At 38.0% G+C, this 24,700-nt stretch overlaps 6 protein-coding genes and 1 pseudogene across 8 annotated transcripts; 4 read left to right on the top strand and 3 right to left on the bottom strand.

The window, feature by feature from the left end:
• Positions 1 to 4: 4 nt before the first annotated feature.
• On the bottom strand, positions 5 to 3,819 carry LOC106454128 (monosaccharide-sensing protein 2). Of its 2 annotated transcripts, none has more exons than XM_013896368.3 (6): positions 3,631 to 3,819; positions 3,065 to 3,207; positions 2,366 to 2,932; positions 1,209 to 2,152; positions 701 to 888; positions 5 to 617 (listed from the first exon to the last, which is right to left on the bottom strand). In XM_013896368.3, exons 2-6 carry the CDS (start codon positions 3,141 to 3,143, stop codon positions 173 to 175), a joined length of 2,223 nt encoding a protein of 740 aa, XP_013751822.1. In that variant the 5' UTR covers positions 3,144 to 3,207; positions 3,631 to 3,819; the 3' UTR covers positions 5 to 172. The 2 variants fall into 2 exon arrangements, with proteins under 2 accessions (XP_013751822.1, XP_013751773.1); XM_013896319.3 differs by lacking the exon at positions 3,631 to 3,819 and adding an exon at positions 3,332 to 3,552.
• Positions 3,820 to 9,333: 5,514 nt separating this feature from the next.
• On the top strand, positions 9,334 to 12,755 carry LOC125608364 (calcium-dependent protein kinase 5). The gene is made up of 9 exons (XM_048778746.1): positions 9,334 to 9,585; positions 9,775 to 10,539; positions 11,147 to 11,290; positions 11,359 to 11,511; positions 11,584 to 11,699; positions 11,785 to 11,952; positions 12,022 to 12,246; positions 12,326 to 12,438; positions 12,518 to 12,755. Exons 2-8 carry the CDS (start codon positions 9,819 to 9,821, stop codon positions 12,434 to 12,436), a joined length of 1,638 nt encoding a protein of 545 aa, XP_048634703.1. The 5' UTR covers positions 9,334 to 9,585; positions 9,775 to 9,818; the 3' UTR covers positions 12,437 to 12,438; positions 12,518 to 12,755.
• A 935-nt stretch (positions 12,756 to 13,690) lies between these two features.
• On the bottom strand, positions 13,691 to 14,511 carry BNAC01G03230D. The gene has a single exon (XM_013814269.3). It carries the CDS (start codon positions 14,398 to 14,400, stop codon positions 13,975 to 13,977), a length of 426 nt encoding a protein of 141 aa, XP_013669723.2. The 5' UTR covers positions 14,401 to 14,511; the 3' UTR covers positions 13,691 to 13,974.
• A 481-nt stretch (positions 14,512 to 14,992) lies between these two features.
• On the top strand, positions 14,993 to 18,061 carry LOC106454626 (CMP-sialic acid transporter 4-like). 2 transcript variants are annotated; one of them, XM_048778738.1, is made up of 16 exons: positions 14,993 to 15,106; positions 15,183 to 15,228; positions 15,315 to 15,375; positions 15,457 to 15,568; positions 15,689 to 15,768; positions 15,925 to 16,000; positions 16,095 to 16,195; positions 16,294 to 16,365; positions 16,515 to 16,563; positions 16,647 to 16,688; positions 16,823 to 16,944; positions 17,171 to 17,230; positions 17,330 to 17,378; positions 17,450 to 17,544; positions 17,640 to 17,706; positions 17,856 to 18,061. In XM_048778738.1, the coding sequence occupies exons 1-15, from the start codon at positions 15,080 to 15,082 to the stop codon at positions 17,686 to 17,688; spliced, it is 1,041 nt and encodes a 346-aa protein (XP_048634695.1). In that variant the 5' UTR covers positions 14,993 to 15,079; the 3' UTR covers positions 17,689 to 17,706; positions 17,856 to 18,061. The 2 variants fall into 2 exon arrangements, with proteins under 2 accessions (XP_048634695.1, XP_013752224.2); XM_013896770.3 differs by lacking the exon at positions 17,856 to 18,061 and having other exon boundaries at positions 17,640 to 17,838.
• LOC106454519 (cysteine protease XCP1) lies at positions 18,019 to 19,515 on the top strand. Its single transcript, XM_013896673.3, has 4 exons — positions 18,019 to 18,560; positions 18,641 to 18,876; positions 18,947 to 19,087; positions 19,174 to 19,515. The coding sequence occupies exons 1-4, from the start codon at positions 18,083 to 18,085 to the stop codon at positions 19,387 to 19,389; spliced, it is 1,071 nt and encodes a 356-aa protein (XP_013752127.2). The 5' UTR covers positions 18,019 to 18,082; the 3' UTR covers positions 19,390 to 19,515.
• Positions 19,516 to 19,545: 30 nt separating this feature from the next.
• On the bottom strand, positions 19,546 to 22,090 carry LOC106454413 (damage-control phosphatase At2g17340). The gene is made up of 12 exons (XM_013896569.3): positions 21,761 to 22,090; positions 21,446 to 21,511; positions 21,247 to 21,313; positions 21,088 to 21,156; positions 20,868 to 21,008; positions 20,667 to 20,795; positions 20,503 to 20,589; positions 20,347 to 20,421; positions 20,182 to 20,259; positions 20,021 to 20,098; positions 19,867 to 19,929; positions 19,546 to 19,783 (listed from the first exon to the last, which is right to left on the bottom strand). The coding sequence occupies exons 1-12, from the start codon at positions 21,928 to 21,930 to the stop codon at positions 19,703 to 19,705; spliced, it is 1,104 nt and encodes a 367-aa protein (XP_013752023.2). The 5' UTR covers positions 21,931 to 22,090; the 3' UTR covers positions 19,546 to 19,702.
• A 188-nt stretch (positions 22,091 to 22,278) lies between these two features.
• Positions 22,279 to 23,386, top strand: LOC106354185 (annotated as a pseudogene).
• Positions 23,387 to 24,700: the final 1,314 nt, after the last annotated feature.

Raw genomic sequence — 24,700 nt, 5'->3', positions numbered from 1 at the left:
GAAATGATAATAAAGAGATTTGTACTAAAAAAAAGTCTGAAACTTTTTTTCTCCCCACCAGAGGGAGAAGAAACAGAGAGAGATGATTATTACTGCACAAAGTAGAAACACAACAACAAATCCACACCAACATGGTAACATTACAAACTTTGAACTCCTGTCTTTTTGTTTCTCAGTTGTTTTTTTCAGCTTCAGCTTGTCTAGCTCCAACAGAGAAGAACTCAGTGATGACTTCAAGTGGCATACCTTTAGTTTCAGGGACTTTAAGGTACACAAAGGCCCACGAGATGCAACATACGATTGCATACATTCCAAACACACCAGCAAGTCCAATGGATTTAAGCAGCACAGGGAGACTGTAAGTGACTATAATGTCACATATCCAGAACGTGAGGGCGCAAATGGCGATGCAGATTCCACGTACTCGAGTTGGGAAGATCTCTGAGCAGAGGATGTTTGGAGTAGGACCAAAACCCATCACGAAGAAACAGAAGTAGAGGACAACGCTTACTGTTGATAAGACCGCGTGGACAATGCTGTTCATGTGAACTAAGTTCGAGATTACTAAGACTATTAGAGATGCTATCAAGATTGGAATCGTAGTGAGCAGTAACGTCCTGCAAGCACACACATCATTGTTTCATTTAGCTTCATGAATCAAACAAATAACACAGGAAGTATTTATGTTTTTTTAAATCACCTTCGACCAGAGAGATCCATGAGCCTCATTGCAACAGCTATTGCAGGCAACATCACAAAGGTTGTCAGTGCACTTATAAGCAAAGATGATGAGGAAGAACTAATCCCCAAGTTTGATAGTAGAATCCCAACACCTGCCTGCTCTAGGATTTGAGGTGTGTAATAAAGAACTCCATTGATGCCTGAGAACTGCAGTTCCAAGAGGAGTCAGACAAAAATATATTTATCTTAAACCGAAAAAACATATATGCTGATATTTATGTCTCTAGGATTATTCAGTTCGGGTAGTTTGGCTATCGGTTGGTTTAGTTTAACATAAATCTTACAGAATTACCGAAATAAAATTCGGTTCGGTATTTGGTTAGTTTGGTTTTTGAAAATTCTACCAAAATTTTAATTTTGGTTAGATTTCGTTTAATTTTGTTAAAAATTTTGGATAAATTCGGTTATTTTGGTTAGTTCGGTTCAAAATCCCAGGCCTAGATATCTCTCTATCTAGTTTAGATTACCTGCTGAAGTATCTGAAGGCCAACTCCTACGAATAGAGCACGTTTGACACCAGGATCCTGAAGATCATGCCAAAGTGATCCTTTAACTGTTTCAGATGGATGAACCATAGCAGGACCAATAGTATGTTCTCTGAGAAGGTCTTTGGAGTAAAGAGCCGGTTGGCTAACCAAAGCAGACGCTTGTACAAACTCTGCCTCACCGGTTCCTTCACCTCCAGGCAACGAAACAATGGAGCCACGTCGAGAACCAGGGAAGCCTTCTTGATGCAAGTAAATCCTCTTAAACCCACCTTCTTTCTGCCCTGACTCATCTTCTCTTTCAGTCCATTTCCACGCCACTTGCCATCCACCTCCAATCCCCATACTCCCCGCTCCTCCTCCTTCCCCGTGAGCTCCCTGCACTTGGCTCCCATGTCTGAAGGTAGAAAGAGGTCCATGACCTGAGTGCATGTCTTTCTCCATGCTTGTCGTTTGACGTGAGATCAAAGGAGAATGTAGATCATCATCCGAATCTTCTCCACGGTCCGTTGGGTAGTCCTCACCTTCTCCGACAAGATTCTCTTCATCCCATTCCTCGTTCCTTGTTTGATTCCCTCCTACGCTGAACATACTCCCAAAATGCGGGAACAAGGCACTCCTCATGCTTCCAGTCTCTGGCATCTTCTCGTGAACGCTACCAAAGAGTGTGACAAGTGGGTCAACCAATGAGCCTTGCCTCCTGCTCATTGTACTCCCATGGCGAGACAGAACACTCACTGTGCTTCCTCCTTTCACTGGCCTAGCAACCCAACTCAGCCCTTCTTCCGCACCGTACAGCTTAATCTGATCCTTATCCACAGCTATGTCAAGATCATTAGCAACGTCATCCGCAGGCCCGATTATATATTCCTCTATGGTTGTTTCACCTCCAATCCCAAGTCCCTCAACCAACAAAGCCATCTCACCTATACGCATTGCCACATAAAAAACATTTAAAAGACAAAATAATATCTTCATTTTGTAGAATCGTCTGTAATATTTCTCAGAATTTCTAATAGCTTAATAAAGAATTTTCATTTTGTAGAATCATCGGTAATATTTATCATAATTTGCAATAACATAAAAAAAAATATCTTCACTGATGTAAAAATTAGACTGAGAATGATTTAAAGACTAACCGGACACATCTTCTCGACCACGTAGCCTCTGAAGAACCCGCTTAGCTTCAAGCATTCGACCTTTGCTCACCAACCACCTCGGAGACTCAGGCAAGAAGAAGATTGTGAGGAAGAAAAACACAAGCGAAGGCACAAAAAGGACACCAAGCATCAACCTCCAGCTAGGAGATGGCATCAAAGACATTCCGAAAACCATACAGTAAGACAAGAACATCCCTCCAGAGCCAGTGAACTGCGGAAGCGTATTCAACAGTCCTCTTATCTCGGGAGGTGCAGTTTCAGATATATAGATAGGAACAAGCGTGACCACAAGTCCAACCCCAAACCCATCTAGCAACCTTCCTAAAAGCAGCACATAAACATTTGGAGACCAAAGCATCACTAGAGAACCAACGAAGTAGAGAACTGATGAAAGTATCAGCATGGGACGGCGACCAAGCCAATCAGCTACTCCTCCGGACCATGTTGTGATCAGAGTAGCACCAATAAGTGACATGGCCACAATCAAGCCTTCCATTGATGGGTTACTCTCTAGATGAAACTCCTTTTTTATGTACAACACAGCTCCTGCATAGATCCAAAGATCACACAATCAAATAACTGTAATCAATTAACCATCAAAATCTTTACTTTGGTTCTGATCATAACCATTTATACACATAGTTAAGGGTTTAGAATCATGATAATCAAATTAATCACCTGCAATAGTTGCGTTGTCCCATCCTTGTAACAAGTTGCCAATAGCAGCAGCAACAGCAACAAGCACAGCTCCACTCATAATTTTTTTTTATCTCTTCTCAATAAATCTGAAGTGAATTTTGCGAAACAGAGTCAAAACCCACCTGAAACTCGAAAAATTAAACAAATTCTTATGAGCAAAAGACGAAATATAAAACCAAAAAAGCATGACCTAAGAACATAACAACCGAACTGAAAAGAAACAAAGTGACGTCAAAAGAACAGAACCTAAGAAGTACTTGGAGAGACAGAGGTAAAACCCAGATGTGTCACAATCAAAGAGAAGAACAAAAAAGAAGAGAAAGAGAAGAGAGAATCTAAAGCAAGCGCTAGAGAGTAATGATATATAGAGAGGGATGGGAACTAGGGTTTGCAAGTTGCACTCTGGAGGTAAGAATAAGCCAACACTATCATATCAGTGATGAGCCGCTTCAATGGCGTCACTACGCAATAAAAAAAAAGCATTTTTTTTTCTTTTCCCTTTTGGTTAAATTAAGATTTCTAGATTAATTAAAAAAAAATATTACTTTAAGTTACGAAAGGACTGTGAACAGAGCCTATGGGATTAGCGACACCTGCCGCTTAGCTCCTGTCTTCTCGAACCACGTATGTGTGCTCTCTTCTCTCTCTCTCGTGTTTGCGTACAGAATCTTTCAGAGGATTAAAACACTAAAAAATGTAAAAATATAATCTTGAAAAGTCGATTTGGGGCCACGAGTTTGTACATCATTCATTCTCACCGTTAAATATTTTCACATTTTTCGACATGCTCTTCTTACACCATCTTGTCAGACACTCGTGAAGTACAAATGTGAAAAGGTAAATTACTTCTACCAATTGTACTTTGTACCGTATGTCTTCGGAACGGATGAGTTTCTCTGGTCTGGTCGACATAAGGTTGATACTTTTTGTAAATATGAAAGAGAGATAGGATTGGTTTTTGAAATATTTGATTTATTTGGGATCTTATAAGAAATTATAGATAAATATCTTAGTGTTGTGAAAATAAAGTTATTGGTAAAGTATAAAGTTTAGTTTGTTTACATATCCGAAAAGCATCTTCGAATCATTTCAACTTTTCATAATTAATCCAAGAAAGAAAGAAAAAAAGAAGGAAAAACTCAATTATGGAGAATATTGTCCAGACAGAATGAGACACTTTAACTTTAGCTAATAGTGTGAGTCTTGTGTTACAACAAGATGAACATTTTAACCTTAATTACTATATTTTTCTTACAAGTTTAAAGGGAAGAAAGAAGGATAAAAGTTATATTGATTCGTATATTCGTTTTCCAAAAGCATTCAAACTCGTTATACAGTAAAGAAAAAGAAACTAATGATGATTTTACTAAGGTATATAATGGCATCATTTTAACTTCACTCGACGTTCTTATTAACACAAATCACGACTTGTATTTCTGATTTACAAATCTAGACCAACAAAACAAAAACATGCATGTCACTACAACTATTGGCTTCCTGAAAGCAAATATCTATGTATTTGTTAGACGTCGTTGTTAAAGTTCATATACTTTGACCGTAACGGTTGATGTATTTTGAACATAGAAAAATACGTATCCAAATTGGTTTTTGAGTATTTATGGCTCCAGACTTTTGTGATATATAGAACAAAACTTATGTATGGAAAGAACAGTACACGCCACACAAATATAAGAACAGAAGAATCGAATATATATGATTCTTTTTTTCAAAAAAAGAAAGAATATATATGATTCTTCTGTCTACATCTAACAGTTCATCATTCATCATTGCAGCTTAAATTCCGTAGAATGAGGGGAAAATGAACCATGTTTATTAGTTAAGATATTTTCCAGTGCTCATCATTTCTAGTACTAGCATTTTAGGAGAGAAAAGAGAAAGAATTGAGATAGAAACATCACACGATTACAACATAACCACAAGCAAGTTAAAAGAGGATGCATCTAGTTATTCAACACTTCAAATAGTTCAAAATCTCGAATCACTACATAGTTTGCATGGTTAGTCAAAAGGTTAACATATCTTTTCATTCCCAAGAAAGACATGGTTCAGGTATAGTTAAATAAGATGCAGATGGCATGTGAACCATGTTCATTCCATTTCCACATGAAACACTCAGTCCGTCAGACTTCAAACTCTCTAACTAGATTTAAGATGTTGTACTATTGATGTAGTCTTAGGTTTTATTGCCTAATAGCCATTGTTTCTAAAGGTTTGTTTCCAAGTAATTTTTCATTATTGATAACATATCCTAAACTAACATTTTTGAGAATTAACTCATAATATTGCAAGAGATCACTTTGCGTGGCTTGGAGATCTCTACAAAAAACACATGTTGACTTTCACTAAAGAGAAATTTTAATTTAACTATTTCTCCTTCAGGGACCCTTGTTTCTTTATTCTTTAAAACATATATACTTCACTAGCTTTTGTTTCTTTATTCATTGCAATGTCTCCTACAAATATCTTTATTTTACTCAAGTTGTAGCAACTGTGTGGAATAAAGCTCTTCGGAGGAGCTGGAGAAGACGACAAACGCACATGTAAATTTTGTCTTCAAGTTCATAGCTCTCTAACCACTAATTAAACCGTATTGGCTTGGACCGGCGGCGCCTAGATAAACCGAAACTTCTTGCCATGGACTCAGTGTGTTGACCATATAAATAAAAACATTGTGTTTAGTGCTAATATCCTAGTTGTAAACTTGTAATGATATTAGTATGTGTTACCAATATAATAAAAACGAATATGCTAATGTCATTTATCCAAGCCAACTCTTGTTTTGACCCGATCTTTTTATAGTTATTTTGATGACCATTTTTACAATAATAAAAGACTTGAGAGTTGCAACTAAAAAAAGGTTTTGTACACGGACTGAGAGTTTTAGCCGTAAGCATTTGAGTATTCGTTCGAATTTGGATTATATTTTGAACAAAACTTAGGTTCACCCCCTAAGGTGAACCTTTAAATTCACCTCACCTCTAATAACCAATCATAATGCCACATAGATTAATGGATAAAAACAATTAAATAATTTTTTAAAAATCAAAATAGTTAAAAATAATAATAATAACGCTAATTTTAACGACGTTAAAAACGCCAACTAAACCCTAAATCCAAACCGTAACCTTAAACCCGAAACTCTAAACACTAAACCTGAACTCTATACCCTAAAACCCAAACTTAAACCCAAACCCTATACCCTAAATCCAAACCGTAACCTTAAACCCTAAACTCTAAACCTTAAACCCAAACTCTAAACCTTAAACCCAAACCTAAACCCTAAACCCAAATCCTATACCCTAAATATAAACCCTGTACGTTAAAACCTAAACCCTAAACCCAAATACTATACCCTAAAATCCGAACCTAAATCCAAACCATATACTCTAAATCCAAACCATATACTCTAAATCCAAACCCTATACCTTAAAACCTAAACCCTAAACCCAAACTATATACCCTAAATTCAAACTCTAGATCCTAAATTCTAAACCCTAAACCCTAGACCTTAAATCCTAAACCCAAACCTTAAATCTTAAATTTAAACCATAAACCATAAATCCAAACCCTATATCCTAAACTCAAATCCTAGACCCTAAATCTAAATTGTAAATCCTATACCCAAATCCAAAACTAAAATATTTAGATTAATGTTGATATTGTTCTTTTAGAATTTAAGGTTTGGATTTAGAATCTACAATTTAAGTTCATGATTTAGGGTATAGATTGGGTTTAGGGTTTAAGGTTGAATTTAGGGTCTAATGTTTGGGTTTAGGATTTAAGATCTAGGGTTTATAGTTTAGGGTTTAGAGTTTGGGTTTAGGGTATAGAGTTTGGATCTAGGGTTTAGGTTTTAAGGTATAGGGTTTGGATTTAGAGTATAGGGTTCGGGTTTAGGGTATAGAATTTGGGTTTTGGGTTTAGGGTTTAGGTTTTAGGGTATATGGTTTGGATTTAGGGTATAGGTTTGGGTTTAGGGTTTAGGTTTGGGTTTTAGGGTATAGAGTTCGGGTTTAGATTTAGGATTTAGGGTTTAGGTTTGGATTTAGGGTTTAGTTAAGGTTTTTAATATCGTAAAGTTGACGTTATTATTATTATTTTTTAATTATTTTAGTTTTTAAAAAATTATTTAATTGTTTTTATCCATTAATCTATGTGGCATTATGATTGGTTCTTAGAGGTGAGGTGAATTTAAAGGTTCACCCTAGGGGGTGAACCTAAGTTTTGTTCTTATATTTTCCATATTTTAGATCTTTCAAATATAGAGAATATAAAACATACATATATTTTTAATCTGTTGACGGTCCCCCTTTTTCTCTCTCCCCTCTCTCTTCCCTCTCTCTTCTCCAACCTTCCCGTAACCTAGCCTCCTTGCTTTTCCGGCGGCCGCTCCGCCGTTCGCGGTCGCCGGATTCCCTCTTTTCTCCTCCTCTCTCCTATTGTGTGTGTTCCATCTGTTCTTCTCTCCTTCGTTTCTCTTCTCTCTGCGGCAGGGGGAGCCCCACCTCAGCTTAGATCCAGAATTCTGGGTTTCAGATCTGAGGTCTCCGGCGGCGAGTCCAGGCGCGTGAGGACGGCGTGTGTCTCTCCTATGGTTCAGTCCTTTAGTTTCGTGCTTGGAGTTCCGGTGGTTTTGGTGCTGCTTGGTGTGTGCTCTCGGGTGAGTGGTAGCGCGTGTGATACCGGTTGGGTCTTCTCTACGGCGTTTCTCTCGCTTTACGGCAGAGATTGGGTCTGTGGTTGGTTCTGACTAGGAGCTTTGTGGCAGGCTTCTTGTTTCTTCTCACTCTTGGGTTATTGGGTGTCCTTCCGGTAACGGCGTGTGGGAGCTAGTCCGGAGCCATAGTCGGTAAGCTTGGTCTCCGGTCTCTCTGGTGGTCGCGCGTTTGGTCAGAACATTCTCTTACTCTGTTCGATCTACGGATCTGGAGTGTTGCGGTTGTTGTTGCCTCCATTTGTGTGCAGGTCCGGTGGTGTGGCCCTCGAGTTTCTCTCACCTCACCTAATAAAGATGGGGGCTTGGCGGTGGCGGTCGTCGGCTCTCCATCCTCTTGGGTTCTCAGTTTCGGGTTAGCTGTGGAGTTGTTTGGGTTAGTAGGCAATGGATAGGCTTTAGTTTGGCTCCGGCTTTCTAGTGTGCTTGGTGGTGCCTCTCCGGAAGAGGTGTTTCGGCCGGTCCCACTGTTCTATATGAATCTTGGGTTCAACGGGTGTATACGGTCACGGGTTGGTGAGTTGGAGGCAGCAATCTTCAGCACTCTTCTCCGAACGACGGCATCGTCGGCTGCGAGATCCTCTTCGTGCTGCCGGATAGGTGTCTCTTGGGTTAGCTAGCGAGATTGGTTTGTGATTCTTTGGGCAGTTGGTGGCGTTTGAGTTCTCCGGAAGCTGTAGGAGCCGTGTGTTTCAAGGTTTGAGGGCGCCTTTCTCTCCGGTAGCTCGCGGCAACTGAAAACTCTCTTTGTTATCGGCTCGCCTTCTGGTCCTTCGCACTAAGGTTAAAGTTTCGTCCAAAGTCAGCTTCTTCCTTGCTTCATTTTGTTATTTCGTTGCTTAGGACCCCTCTGTTTAGTTTATTTCCGTTCTTCCGCTACTAGTTTTCTCGGTAATTTCTGTAAAAAATTGAAAACTTTGGTATAATAATTTAACATTTTACCAAAAAAAAAAAAAAAAAGTTAATTTAAAACCTACTAACTAGTATATATGATTGACTGTTTTTTTTCTTTTGAGATTCATATCGATTCAAATATTCTATATCCAAAATAACAAAACACGCATATAAACTTTGGTTACTAGTTCAGTTTGGGCATAATCCGAAATGAATTGATCTCCAAATTATTCATAGTGAAGATCTATTTGAATATTTCACAAGAAACTAATTTTTCAGATTAAATCCGTTTTTTTTTTATATATAGTTTGTCCATGACTAGTACGAAAGTTGAATGATATAAATCTGAATCCAAAACTTGAAGTTGTAAGTCAATGACCACACCAAAAAAAAGAGAGTTGGCTTTGTCAATAGTCAATTGGTCATTTTGTTCATCGAACAAAAAAAAAAATTCTCTAATCTACCAAAACCATTATTCTTTAAATAATACTTACAAAGACAAGAAGGTGAGAGGAAACCGCGTAGGGTCAGTCAGACAGAAGTAGCTGGTGAGCACTAAAGGCAGCAGTCCTAAAGAACTTTCGTCGCACAATCATCGCCGTAAATTAAACACACAAACACCTCATCCAACGGCTCTAATTACCCGACCAGTCTCTCAGCAATCAATAACTGAAAATATCTATTTTTATTCTTTAACTTGAATCTCGAATTAAAAAAAACTGTGTGATTACAACATTAAATATTGTAGCTTTCCCCTTCTTTTTCCACCTTCCTTCGTCCCTCAAGTTTTTCTCTTTTCCTTTTAAATCAGATTCCTAATCCATATCCATTCTCTTCAGTCTTCTCTTTCCACCCTTCTCTGAGATTACTGGTAAGTGAATAACTAGATCCTCTGTTCTGTTTCTGATTCCAACTAAAAGTAAACTCATGTTTGACTTGACTTTTTAGTACTACTTGTGTTCTTGTCTTGTTGATCTGAACTGGGTTTTGCTGTTTTTCTTCTTGTGATTGATAAAGTTCGTTACTTTAGAAGGTTTGACTTAGTTTTATCTATAAACAGTTTCGTTGGATGAAGAACATAGAGAGTCAAAGCTTCTGTCTTTAATGGGCAATTCATGCCGCCGATCTTCCAAAGACAAAATCCACCAAGGCAATAACAACAACACTAAGCCTGAAGACAGTAACTCCAAATCCTCAGATCGCTCTACAGAGATCATCATTCCTCAAGAACTCCCCAAAGAAGCTCACAACAAGGATCCAGCTCTCGTTATCCCTCTAAAAGAACCAATCATGAGACGCAACATGGACAACCAAGCCTACTACGTCCTCGGCCACAAGACCCCGAACATCCGCGACCTCTACACGCTAAGCCGTAAGCTAGGACAAGGCCAGTTCGGGACAACTTACCTCTGCACGGAGCTCGCCACTGGGGTTGACTACGCTTGCAAGTCGATATCCAAGAGGAAGCTGATCTCTAAAGAAGACGTTGAGGATGTTAGAAGGGAGATTCAGATCATGCACCATTTGGCTGGTCACGGTAACATTGTTACCATCAAGGGAGCTTATGAGGACTCTTTGTATGTTCACATTGTGATGGAGCTTTGCGCTGGAGGGGAGTTGTTTGATAGGATTATTCAGAGAGGGCATTATAGTGAGAGGAAAGCTGCTGAGCTGACTAAGATCATTGTTGGAGTTGTTGAGGCGTGTCATTCTCTTGGTGTTATGCATAGAGATTTGAAGCCTGAGAATTTCTTGTTGGTTAATAAGGATGATGATTTTTCACTCAAGGCTATTGATTTTGGACTGTCTATCTTTTTCAAACCAGGTATGATGTTTTGAAGCTTAGTTAATGTTTGGGTTTAGGTCTGGCATTTCGGATATTGTTTAAGGTAGTTTGGGTAGGGGGCTAGAATATCTATTTACTACCTGACCTATTTTTTGTTTGGTTCAGGTAGTTTCGGGTTCTGTTCGGTTCGCATAGTAAAACTAGAAACCGGAAAATACCCATAAAAAATCCGGTTCCATTTGGTTCCGGTTTGGTTAGTTCAAATAATTTGGATTAAATATCAGGTATTTTGGGTAAAATATCGAATTAATCTAAAATATTTGAATTACTTTGGATATTTTAAATAGAAATTATCCATATACTTTCGGAAAAATTCAAATATTTTCGGATACTTTTGATATTTTAAAATTATAAAAATAAATATTTAGTTATGTTATATGTATATATAATTAATATTTTTATATTCGGTATCAGTTTGCTTCTCGGTTTGGTTATTTTGGATATATAAATATATAAATCATTCGGGTATTTGAGGGTTTTTGTCCGGTTCTGGTTTTGGGTATTTCGGTTCCGGTTTTTTTTTTGCCCAGGTCTAGTTTGGGTTAGGTGTTTATGAAACTGATTAGCTTAGTTTTGATCTTTTCAGGTCAAATATTCACTGATGTTGTTGGGAGTCCATACTATGTTGCTCCTGAGGTTTTGCTCAAACGTTATGGGCCTGAAGCGGATGTGTGGACCGCTGGTGTTATACTTTATATACTGCTAAGCGGAGTCCCACCTTTCTGGGCAGGTAATACCAGTTTCTTAGTCATTTAGAGAGTCTCACTTACCTGAAATGTGTTTTGTTTTTGGAATCAGAAACACAGCAAGGGATATTTGATGCTGTGTTGAAGGGATATATTGACTTTGATTCAGACCCGTGGCCTGTTATATCAGACAGTGCTAAAGACTTGATCCGGAGAATGTTATGCTCCAAGCCTGCAGAGCGCTTGACAGCTCACGAAGTCTTGCGTATGTGTTCACATAGAGATTGTTACTTTTAGCAACCATCGATAGACTTATTATCTATGTGTTGTTTCTCAGGTCATCCATGGATCTGTGAGAACGGTGTGGCGCCAGATAGAGCACTTGATCCAGCTGTGCTGTCACGTCTCAAGCAGTTCTCTGCAATGAATAAACTAAAGAAGATGGCTTTGAAGGTTAGTGTCTTTTAATCCCTTTTTATCTTCTATGTTCTTTGCATCACACTTCTCTTGACATTGTTTGTTTTTTTGGGATCATCAGGTGATAGCTGAGAGCCTCTCTGAAGAAGAGATTGCTGGTTTAAGGGAGATGTTTCAGGCAATGGATACTGATAACAGCGGTGCAATCACGTTTGATGAACTCAAAGCTGGACTGAGGAAGTATGGATCCACCTTGAAAGACACAGAGATCCATGATCTAATGGAAGCGGTACAGATCTAATCTTTACTTGGCCGTTTTGTTTGTGTATTCTTAACACTGGATCTCTTGTATTGACAGGCTGATGTGGACAACAGTGGGACAATAGACTACAGCGAGTTCATTGCAGCGACCATCCATCTCAACAAACTTGAACGTGAAGAACATCTTGTGGCTGCCTTTCAATACTTTGACAAAGATGGAAGTGGCTACATTACGATCGATGAGCTGCAACAAGCGTGTGTTGAACATAGTATGACTGATGTTTTTCTTGAAGACATCATCAAAGAAGTTGATCAAAACAATGTAAGCTTTTACTATGAAGACTAGTGTTGAGGCGTGAGATGATTAAAAGTTTATTGATTGTTTTTGTTTATGTTAACAGGATGGGAAGATTGATTATGGTGAGTTTGTGGAGATGATGCAAAAGGGAAATGCAGGTGTTGGGAGAAGAACGATGAGAAATAGTCTGAACATTAGCATGAGAGACGCCTAGAGGTTGTTTCTTTTCCCTTGTGTGTGTTTAATCTGTTGACTTCAAAGGTGTGTTCTTGTTCATGAGATCAACACTCTCTAGATGCTCACCACATATAAGGAGGAGGAGGAGGAGGAGGAGAAAGACCTGTGGAAGATTGAGCTAATGTTCAATGACATTGTGACTTATTAGTTTTTCTTTACCTCTTTGTGGGTTGTTTGTGTGTTTGTTTTGTTATGGCCATTGAAGTTAGACCTTTGTTCATCTTCAAACTTGTTCAATCTTTGTATCTCTAAAACGGAAAATATCTTTTTTATGTTGTGTTTCTCTTTTCTAAGCATGTTTACTTTCTTTCTAGACGATTACAACCCTTCATCAATATCAGACAACACAGTTGGGTTTAAAATAAAAAATATATATAAAAAACGAAAACACCAATGGCATTTGATGAGCTAGCAAGTCTCAATCATGTAATCAAGATGTGCTTTTTTCTAGGTGTGTATCTGTCTTTCACACTCAAATAAAACCAAAACTCAAGGCTGTTCCACACACAATCATTCATTGGCACCAATCTGTAAATTGGAACACTACCAAAACCATTTTTGTACATATATAAATGTGTTGTTGGCAACATTCAGATTCACATGCTTTGTAACGCCGCAACCTTGAACAAAACTTATAATATCAAATTTAATTTTGGTGTCATTTTCTTACCAATCAACACATTCGTAACCTAAACAAAATTTTAAACCGATGCCTACTTAATCAGATTTTGAAGCAAACATCGCATAAGTATAAACGATCACAAACTGAATCATAAAACTTACTGTTAAATAATGCTGGTTTTTATTTGTTAATGTAAATTTTTTTTTGTCATCATATTTGAATGTAAATAATGTAGGTTTTTTTAATAATTATGATAAATAAAAATAAATAAACAATTTGCCACCGACGATATACATTACTCCCACCGACAAATGCTATGTCGGCTGTGCATCTCAGTTTAATGCAACCGACGTTTCGTTTAGATTAATGTTTTTCACATTCACATTATCGTGCTAAACCTCCACAAAATGGGATAATATTTACAGTGTCATTATTATATTTATCTGAAAACAACATAACTCGTAAGTTTTCACTTTTCACTAATAAAAGAGTGGTGTCGGTCATGAATCCTCAGATGTTTGGTTTTTTACTTTGTAACTTGTAACGTTTTTGAATCTGTTTTTTACTACTATAATGATGACGGTGGCCAAAGAATTGGCGCGTAAAAACTGAAACAAAATAACAGACTTCTATATAGTTGCATGGTTATTAAATACAAAAAAAATACAACTGCACAACATATATATAAAGCAAATCAAATTAATAATAATAATTAAAAATCTAGGCAGATTAATCATAGCAACAAAATACAACATCAAACTTTCTTTTTTCAAAAAACACATCGTCGCTTGTATAAGATTTGATGATTATACTCCCAACTGATTCATGCACGAAAAAGGAAACATATCTCTCGACCGTTCGAGTTTGATTATCAAAGCGACAATCATATATCATCATTGTTGACGCTTGTATTTGGGAAGAGTGTCGGAAGAAGAGCCCACGAGACTGCGGATCTGAGAACGGAGCTTGATGAAGACGTGCATTATGCTTCCTCTGTTCTGAGAACCTATTGTTTTGGCTTCCTCTCTGTTAAGCTCGAGATCTCTTATGAAGATAGGTTTTCTCGAGAGGATCCATGACCAGCCCCATTCCCACCACTCTTTCACAGAGCTTCCCACTTGCTTTCCCATGTCTGAGACGGACTTGGACTTGGGGAATCGAGATGCGATCTCTGATGGTTGGTTTAGGAGGTTGAGTGAGAGGGAAGAGAGACGACGGCGGATAACACCATGCTCATCTTTAGTGGAGGGGCTGAGGCGTTGGGAGACGGGGAGAGAAGCGGGTTTGCGAATCTGGAGAGTCTCCATCATTGAGCTCATTGCTTTTCTGACTTGTGCAGAGAGAAAGAGAGAGATCTGAAGAAGAAGAAGAAATGAAAGTTTTCCGTTTTGGAGTAAAACTTAGGGGTGGGAAGTAGTGATCACAGCTCTAACACAGGCTGTGTTTTTATTCCCACGCTTTTTTTTTTGTTTCTGTGTGGGTTCCATTTACTTTTATGCCCAGCCAATTACATGCATATTTCATTATTTTGTTTGTTTTTTTTTTAAATTTAAAAATATTATTGTTAGATTTGTGTAGTTTTTTTTTTTTTTTTGAAAAAGTAGATTTGTGTAGTTGTTATATGAATACTCCTACAAATACTAGGAATTGTACCACCACTGATTTGAGTGAAAATCTTTTGTTAATATAGAATTATAGATATATTTACATCAGTCTTAGGTTGCCTAGCTCAATCTCAAATACAAATTTAATCAGTTAACTTTAAATTTAAGGTTGTTTTACTGAAAATCACTTGCTTATTTGTTGTTTTGCTGTCTTTATTTGTTTTATTCAGAAAATATTGTAAAATCTTGTCCAAATAGGCCCAAACAATATACAAGCCCAACAGAAACAACAGAGTATCAATATACAAGCCCATGTTCAACTTGCCTACTTTTTTTTCTTTTCTTTTGGCGGAATATTGATCACACAGAGATCTGAGCGAGCTTTGAAGTAACAATGGAGTATCGGAAAATCAAAGATGAGGTTCACTCCGTTTTCATTTCTCTTTCAGTTTAGGTTTTAGACTCTCTTTAATGAATAATATCGTAATGAGCTTCAGGATGATTCTGATATCGAGAGTAGTTTGAAGGGAAAATCTCATTCCGGTGAGCTTTTGTTTTCTCAGTCTCCATCTCCATTTGTCTCTTTTCTGTATTCTCTTATGCTCATTTGGTGCTTTGATTCCGTATAGTTGCGTCGAGTAACGTTGCTCTGGGTGGTGGATCCAACGAACGCACAAACTGGAAACGAAAGTATGTTCCTTTGTTTGATTCATTTTCTTGGTCGGAAAAAAAAATCATTTTTTCGGGTCTAAGTTAATTGTCTTGAGGCAGGGGTGTAGTAACGTGTGCACTGACTATTCTCACGAGTTCTCAATCGATACTCATCGTCTGGTCTAAACGAGCTGGCAAGTATGAGTACAGTGTTACCACCGCCAACTTCTTGGTCAGTTAAATCACCATACTTTCAATATCAAGTGATGCCATTGTATATGTTACAAAGTTGGCAACTTTTGTAATCAGGTTGTAATATGTAGTGATGTTGTTTTAAATCTTTGTACGTCAGGTTGAGACTCTGAAATGTGCGTTATCTCTTCTTGCATTGACAAGGATTTGGAAAAACGAAGGTGTTACTGACGACAATAGGTAAACTTATTCTTATGTGTTTCCCACTAGCATCGTGTTCAATTAGTTTCCTTTTCACAGTTTCTTCATCTCTACTTTTATCAAAGGCTTTGGTGAATTAGAACCACGTATTCAGATTTGGCCTTACTGGTACTTAAACCCTGTCTATGAATCCAGGTTAAGCACAACATATGACGAAGTTAAAGTCTTTCCCATTCCCGCAGCTTTGTATCTTTTCAAGAATCTCTTACAGGTTGGCTTCTCTGAGCTGTTTTCCATTTAATCATTTAGATCAATGATTTTAGCATCTGTTTTCCATTTAATTAGTTTCTAACTACTTGTGGCAGTACTATATTTTTGCGTACGTTGATGCCCCAGGCTATCAGATATTGAAGAACCTCAACATCATAAGTACTGGTGTCTTGTACAGAATTATACTGAAGAGAAAGTAGGTTGTTTTATTCATCCAAATCGATTTCATAGCCTTCCAGTGAATACTTGTTCTGGAAATCAAGACTCTGTTTATTCAGTTCGCTTCTCTAACAGGTTAAGCGAGATTCAGTGGGCAGGATTCATTCTTTTGTGTTGTGGCTGCACCACTGCTCAGTTGAATTCAAAGTAAACTTGGCTCTTTTGACACGTTTCCCCTTTGATTTAATTGACTGCTTACCAACGTGTGTTTCATTGATTCTTTCATATGATGCATGTCTAGAGCCTCTACTGGTTTTTGTATTACATAGTCTCATATTGTATTATTTATTTTGCAGTTCTGATCGTGTACTTCAGACATCGCTTCCTGGCTGGATGATGGCAATTGTAAGTTGTTACCCAACGTATCATGCTGTGAAGCTTCTTCCACGTCCACACCAATTGATATGATTGTTTGTCCTTGTTTCTAGGTAATGGCTCTTTTAAGTGGTTTCGCGGGTGTGTACACAGAGGTGAGCTTACTAGGACTTTTCACTCAAAAGCTAATACTGATTTAATTCCCTTTTTTTTGTAGTAGTGGTTCACTCTGTTGTTTAAAACTTGGATTTATAGAGCGTATAAGGGTTTTGCTTTCCATTTTTGGCAGGCTATTATAAAAAAGAGACCTTCAAGGAATATAAATGTACAGAACTTCTGGCTCTACGTCTTTGGGATGGCTTTCAATGCTGTTGCCATAGTGATCCAAGACTTCGATGCCGTTGCAAATAAGTAAATCCAAAACCCATCTTCTTATTTGTGTCCTTTTTGTATTAGCTACAGATTAGTCCATATGGTTACTTGCGTCTCCATTCAGATCTACAGATTAGTCCATAGTCAGTAACCAATTTCCTCACTCTTCAATTCTTCATGTACAATTAAAGAAGATGCCACTTATGTATAGTCTTAGTGTCAGAGTCAACTATTTTCTGCTGGCTAAATTGTTTTCCACTTTTAGGGGATTCTTCCATGGTTACTCATTTATCACAGTACTCATGATTCTTAACCATGCCCTCAGGTAAAAAGCTACTTTAGGAGGCCAGACTCTTCTCTCATCTCTAGTTTCAGATTGTGAAGTTAACACACTAAAAACATTATTCTCCTGTTTCTTTCCCAGTGGCATTGCTGTATCAATGGTGATGAAATATGCAGACAATATTGTGAAGGTAGTCAATTTTCAGTCTCCATCAGATTCCCTTTTGTGCACAGGGTTTAATTTTTATCAATCGTTATGTAGGTTTATTCGACATCAGTAGCTATGCTTCTCACCGCGGTTGTCTCTGTATTCCTCTTCAATTTTCATCTTTCCCTTGCCTTCTTTTTGGGTTCAATGTAAGTTAGTCACATTTGCCTCAACTTCTCATATCAAAAGTAGTCAACATTTATGTACATAGGAGCTGATTCATTGCTATGTTTACTCTTTGCAGGGTCGTCTCTGTTTCAGTATATTTGCATTCCGCCGGGAAGCTACGATAGTAAAAGAAAGATCCGTCAGTATCCTAGTACAGAGTTAAAGCTTTTGAACATTTGCCATTTTGTATGTCCTTTTTGGAATCTAATAAATAGAAACTTTAAGCTCTTTGGCATCTATAGAACTTCCTTTAATGATATTTTAATATTGATTAACTTGACTGAAAGTGAAGCTATTGTGTTGAAAATTGCATGCTTAGAGCAAAAGGCAACACTAAGAGAAGATCCAACCGTGAAGACTCGGAGACCGGCGTACTTGTTAAATTTTATATTAATCCTTGTCTTTGCTTCAAAGCCAACACTCTCTCCCGCTTGTATATAAACTCTATGCCTCTTTTCTCTTTTCATATCATCTCTTCTTCCTCTTCCTCCTTCTTTCAGTGAAACATCTTTAGCTATTATGGCTTTCTCTACACCATCATCACTCGCCAAACTCTCTCTTTTGGTCGCCATTTCAGCATCAGCACTCATCTGCTCTGCTCTCGCCCGTGACTTCTCCATCATCGGATACACACCCGAGCATTTGTCATCCACTGATAACCTCCTAGAGCTCTTTGAGTCATGGATGTCAGAGCACAGCAAGGCTTACCAAAGCGTGGAGGAGAAGGTGCACAGGTTCGAGGTGTTCAGGGATAACCTGATGCATATAGACCAGAGGAACAACGAGATCAGCGAATACTGGCTCGGGCTGAACGAGTTTGCGGATTTGACACATGAAGAGTTCAAGAGGAAGTATCTCGGACTTGCTAAGCCGCAGTTCTCTAGAAAGAGACAGCCCTCAGGTAACTTCAGGTACAGAGATGTTACAGACTTGCCTAAGTCAGTAGACTGGAGGAAGAAAGGCGCTGTGACTCCTGTCAAGAACCAGGGCTCATGTGGTAATGTTTCTCTCTTTTAACTTTCTTGTATTTAAGTATACAGGACAAGAGACTTGAATGGGATCTTTTTGACCTTGCAGGTAGTTGTTGGGCGTTTTCAACAGTTGCAGCTGTTGAGGGGATCCACCAGATCACAACAGGGAACCTGAGCTCGCTTTCGGAGCAAGAACTCATAGACTGTGACACAACTTACAACAATGGTTGCAATGGAGGTCTCATGGACTACGCGTTCCAGTACATTATTTCGACGGGTGGACTCCACAAAGAAGACGATTACCCTTATCTCATGGAGGAAGGCATTTGCCAAGAGCAGAAGGTAACAAAACACTAGACACAAAGATACTATGATGCATCTTATAAACCACTTTTAATCATTCTTATAACAGGAGGATGTAGAAGTTGTGACAATCAGCGGCTACGAAGACGTCCCACAAAACAGTGATGAAAGCCTGGTGAAGGCTTTAGCTCATCAACCAGTCAGTGTGGCTATTGAGGCTTCAGGAAGAGACTTCCAGTTCTACAAAGGGGTATATAAAAAAAAGATCACTCTCATATATTCTAAACTTTGTGTTCCTGTGTGTTCCAATCTTGGTGAACTTTGTTTTGCTTACAGGGAGTGTTTAATGGGAAGTGTGGAACAGACCTAGACCATGGTGTAGCTGCAGTTGGGTACGGTTCATCAAAGGGATCAGACTATGTGATTGTGAAGAACTCATGGGGACCAAGATGGGGAGAGAAAGGGTTCATTAGGATGAAGAGAAACACTGGTAAACCAGAGGGAATCTGCGGAATCAACAAGATGGCTTCCTATCCTACCAAGACCAACTAAGAGATACATCTATCTTCTGCTACTGCATTCAACGTTTTTTCTTTCAATGCATTTCTATTCTATTTTAAAGCACTTTATATTGTATTGATGAATTTGAGATTTAAAATAATATTCAGTCTTCTAAAATGCTCTTCTAGCTTCAAAAAACCATATCAATAATGTTGAAAGAGTTTTCAATTCTTATAGTTGAGTGCAGAGAGACAGAGTAGAGAGTTTAAACTAAAAACTTACAAAGCCATATAGTTTTTTTTTTTAATATAATAAACTGTTTGGCTTGATTCAGTAGAAAAAAATGTAAGGTTGTGGAATACAATCAACTCTGAACTTCATTGTATTTGATGACGCAGTCATAAAGCCGTCCTCCCAGAAACTGAGCTACCTCTGGATGCTTCACCTGCATAAATGAGAAAGATTCAATAGACGAATAAGCCTTCTTCTCTTAAACAGGAGGAGAAGGAATCTATTAAGTTAAATTACCATTCCAATCTTGAGGGAGTCACACTTGAACTGAGCATAAAGGTTTGTCTCTATTCCACGTCCCTGGGTTCAGTTCAGAACAATCTAGGAGTCAGTTTACTGAAAGTTGAAACCTAAGACTTGACAAGGAGTGAGGGACTAGTAGAGATCTTACCATGCCTTCTAAGATGACCAAGTCTGCATCGGTTGAAAGGTAGGCAACCTCTTGTGATACTCTTGCAAGATCAATAACCTGAAACGATCATTTAAAGAGAGAAAAGCCAAATCAATAAACTGGAGGTTAATCCTTCTTATGAGAGCTTTGTAATATCATACCGGTAAGTCATTCCCTGAATTTGCAATCAGAAGATTCGAGATATCAACACCCATCAGTTGTCCATTTTCATCCTTAAGCTGGTAAAATTAAGACTCAGTCAATGTCTTGAGTTTTATTTAATCTGCAATGGATGATAATAAATAGAAATACTCCATATAGCACACCTTTGACAAGATCTCTGCAAGCTCGGTGTAAGTGACATCATTGATAGATGGAAGCTCATTAGCAGCCAGCACCACCTTCAAAGGGAAGAAGAATCAAAAGCAGGAACAATTTAAAATATGCTTTAACTAAGAACTTAATGTCCTTAAGAGAATCACCTGCATCCCTTGACGTAGCATCTCTCTAGCAAACGGCAAGATACCCAAAATAATGTCTGCACCAGAGTTATCTACAAATATCACAGCCTGTAATGAAACAAATCAGTTAGTCCTGTGATCAACCTCTTTAAATAAAGATAAAGCATAAGGTGGAGAAGAAGAACCTTCTTCCAGGGCTTCTTGAGCCATCTAGCTTGAAAGTTGTCCAGGTCATCAATGACCCATGGCCGTGGAACCAAGTTTTGACAGCTAGCCAGGAATGACATCCCGTCCTTTGAGAATACCTCCGCAAGCTTCATTGATCAAGATAGTCAGCAAAAGACATGTGATGATGGAAGCATGAAAGGAAAGAGATGATATACTACCTGAGCAGAACCGAGATCAAAGATGTTTCCAGCGAAGATGCCTCTTACAAGATTCTCTATGCGCTTTCCTTCGTCTTCAATAGCATCACTCAAACGGACGACTTCAGGAAACAGTGTTATAGCCTTAGCATTCTCCTCATCCTATAGAACTCATCATGAATCAATCAGTCAAGAGAAAACATGCTTTTCGAATAAAAAGCCATTGTCAAGGAAACCAAACCTTAACTTTCTTGAATATGTCTCTAAACCCCAACTCTCTGAGTATCAGCTCACGGATTCTACATAGAAGCTGCCAAATAAAAAAATAAACACCAAAACTTAATATTCATGAACAACAAAGCTTGATTACAATACAAGTGATTTAGTTTGATTAACTTACGATGCAATCAGGTGGTCCACCATGGCTCTCCGGATCTTTCTTCAAGTCCTCAAGAATCTCCCCATACCTTACAGGTTCCAACAAATAAATCAATGCTTCTGGCTAAAAACATTACCTCTTTTGCAGCAGATAAATCAAAGAATCCTTCTATAAAAAGGCATTCAAAGCAAACTCTATAGAACACACAAAAAGAAAGTACCTTTGAGCAAACTTTTCAGCTCGAGCAGGAGCATCAGGAACAGATGTATCGCTCTCTGCACGCTCCCTGCAACAAAAAAAAAAGAAAGAAAGCAGCTTTAGAACACTGAAAAGCTTATGTCTTTACATTCATTATTAGATCATGAATTCATATAGAGCTTTGAACCAATCAATACGTGAATCATCCAGATCAATTAACGGATAAAGTATAGATCTTTGAACACAAAGATCAAGCTTTGAACAAGAACAACCCTAAGCCTAACAAAGAATCTGACTTTCAGTAAAAAGATAAAAGGAAGAGAGAGAGAGAAGGAACTTGAAAGAAGGGATGGAGTTGGAGAAGAGATCGATCCAAGAGATCTCAGTGGGAGTAGCCTTCCTGGGGTTGTCAGAAGGGAATCGATAAGGGATGGTGCACGCTCTGTAGTTTGATTCTATCGGAACCGGTAACAGTGGGAACGGAACCATCACTGAGTCGCTCTCCATTTCTCTCTCTGTTGCTGCACGTAGGCGTGTGTGTGAGAGAGAGAGAGAGAGAGAGAGAGAGAGATCTCAGAATCTTTCTCAAAATGAGATCAGAAGATTCCTTTCTTCGCTTCACGATGTAAGTTTTTAACGATGACACACATGTGTGGACTCTGTCATGTTTCTGTCCGATCATTTTGGTTTCATTTGTTTTTTTGTCTTCCTGGTACGGTTAACTTAATTCGGTTCGGTTCGGTTATCTCAGTTTATTTTTGGAAAGTTCGTTTCTTTCCATAACAGAATGTGCGGTTCGGTTCGGTTCGGTTATGTCAATTTATTTTTGGAAAGTTCGTTTCTTTCCATAACAGAATGTGTATGGTTAGAAAACCTTTTTTTAGAAAAATAATTGCTAGTGCCAGTGCCGACAAAAAAGTTAAGGTCTGGGATGTGGCTACAGGACAATGCAAGCTCACTCTAGAGCATCACACAGAAGTGGTATGTAGGTGAAAACTGTTTGCATGCGCTCTTCCTTAATCAAGTGGCAATGCTCATGGTCTGTTGTGTTTGGTTAACAGGTTCAAGCGGTCGAATGGAACCAATATGCTCCACAAGTACTCCTCAGTGGCTCATATGACTGCACCGTAGTCTTGGTGAATGTTCTGTTCCATTTTTTAATTCATTCATGTGTTGAGTCTTGTATATATAATTTTTTTATCATATTATGTTTTAAGTTTTTTAATATCTATAAATGCTGTTGCAGAAAGATGGAAGGGACCCTTCGCACTCGGGTTTGAAATGGTCTACCAATGCCAAAGTGGAAAGCTTGGCCTGGGATCCTCATAGTGAACACTTTTTTGTGGTGCGTTACACTTTCATTTGCTCGTCTAACAGCTTCTGAGTCTTGAAGATGGAACTGTGAAGGGTTTTGATATACGTGCTTCTGATTTATCACCAAGTTTCACTATCCATGCTCATGATAAAGAAGTCTCATCCATCTCATACAACACTAATGCTCCCAATGTACATACATCTCTCTCTGTCTCTCTTGTGTCCTAATTACTTTTTGTGTGGCATTAAAGTCATTTCCCTTGCTGTGCAGCTTTTGGCTACGGGATCTTGGGACAAGAGTGTGAAACTTTGGGATCTTTCAAACAATCAACCATCATGGGTTGCTACACATAAACCAAACGCTGTAAGAGCCATGACTTAGCATTTGTTTGGTTCCATGCACCTGTTTCTTTGTTCACCAGTTTAAAACTTTGTTATCAAAACAGGGAAGAGTTTTCTCAGTCTCATTCTCTGCGGACTGCCCCTTTTTACTCGCTATTGGTGCCAAAAAAGGGAAGCTACTCGTGAGTAGTGACTGATACAAATAAATTCAACAAATTGTTTTCTATATGAAACAAACTAACGTATATTTTATGTTCATCCTTGTGCAGGTGTGGGATACACTATCTGACACTGCTGTGTCCCGTAGATACGGTAGCAACCGACCATGACTCACCCGGGGAAGATACATGTTTGTTAATTAATATTTAATCACATACATATATACCAAATTGGTCAAATTAATCTTAAGCCTTTATATCAGTTGTGTGCTTGGTGATTGTTTTTTTTTTCTTACTATCTCAAAAGAGATTTACTGGATGTTTGAAGCCCTGGAGTCAAGGAATTGATTGCAAATTTAACCAAAATATGTTTCTTAATCATATCCTTGAATTTTATCTTAATATTGATCATGTTATAACATATTAGCCGAGCTTTTATTGTGTGGTTAGGATTGGGAGTTGTAAACGCAATTTGTATCATTTGAATGACCATACCTGGCATGTGTCCATGTAAATAATACATTTTGTTAGGTAGAATTCATCTTCACTGAAGATTTTTTCTTCAAGCAAAATTACCTGTCAGGTTGATCAAATGATCAAACATGAATTAAGTAACATCTTGGAGCTGCCTTTCAAGTGGTTTCTTTGTTACGCTACATAAGTCGGAAGTTTTGTCAAGAAAGGCGAGACTAGTTCATCACCAACCACATTTTAGAGGCTCACCATAACCTAACACTAATAGATACCACAATACCATCTTCCTTCCATTAGCATTTGGTTGATCTAGTCAAACACAAATGCGTTCTTTGAATTATCTCGTTCGCCAAAATCAATTCATTAATTCAAATGATCGATATAAGTTTCTTTTTTTAAAGCTTTTTGTTGAATATTCCTATGATCGATATAAGTTGAAACGTTACATCTTCCTTCCATCAGCATTTGGTTGATCCAATCAACCACAAATGAATTCTTCCTTTGAAAACGTCCACTTATGATTTAATCAAAATACCATTACATTTTTTTTTCTTTTTACCATTACATTCTCTTACATTTATGTATATAATACATACATGTATCATGTATGATACTATTATATACTAGTAGTATATAACAAAAGAGAATATTCAAGACAATCAATGTCTGCTCATTATATTCTATGTAAAGAGGAGAAAAAGTCTTTGCATCCGGCGTTCGGACACAAGTTGGTTTGGATAAAACACAATAATCTATGGGCTATGGTTTGGTAAGAAACCAAAATAATCATTTGACTTTTACTTAGTACTAATACAAGTAGGATTAGATTAAGTCTCCGATCAATATCACTAAACTTACTACTGTTACATGCGATTATGTTACGAGATTACTACAGTTACGTTTCAGTAAAGTCAACTTAATCGAGACCATTAATATGCATTTATAAATCGTACTAATCGAAAAAACATTTGATGAGATCATAACGACGT

The sequence above is a fragment of the Brassica napus genome, chromosome A1, assembly GCF_020379485.1.
Source record: "Brassica napus cultivar Da-Ae chromosome A1, Da-Ae, whole genome shotgun sequence".
NCBI classification, from domain to species: domain Eukaryota; kingdom Viridiplantae; phylum Streptophyta; class Magnoliopsida; order Brassicales; family Brassicaceae; genus Brassica; species Brassica napus.
This window is presented reverse-complemented; position numbering and strand designations above follow the sequence as displayed.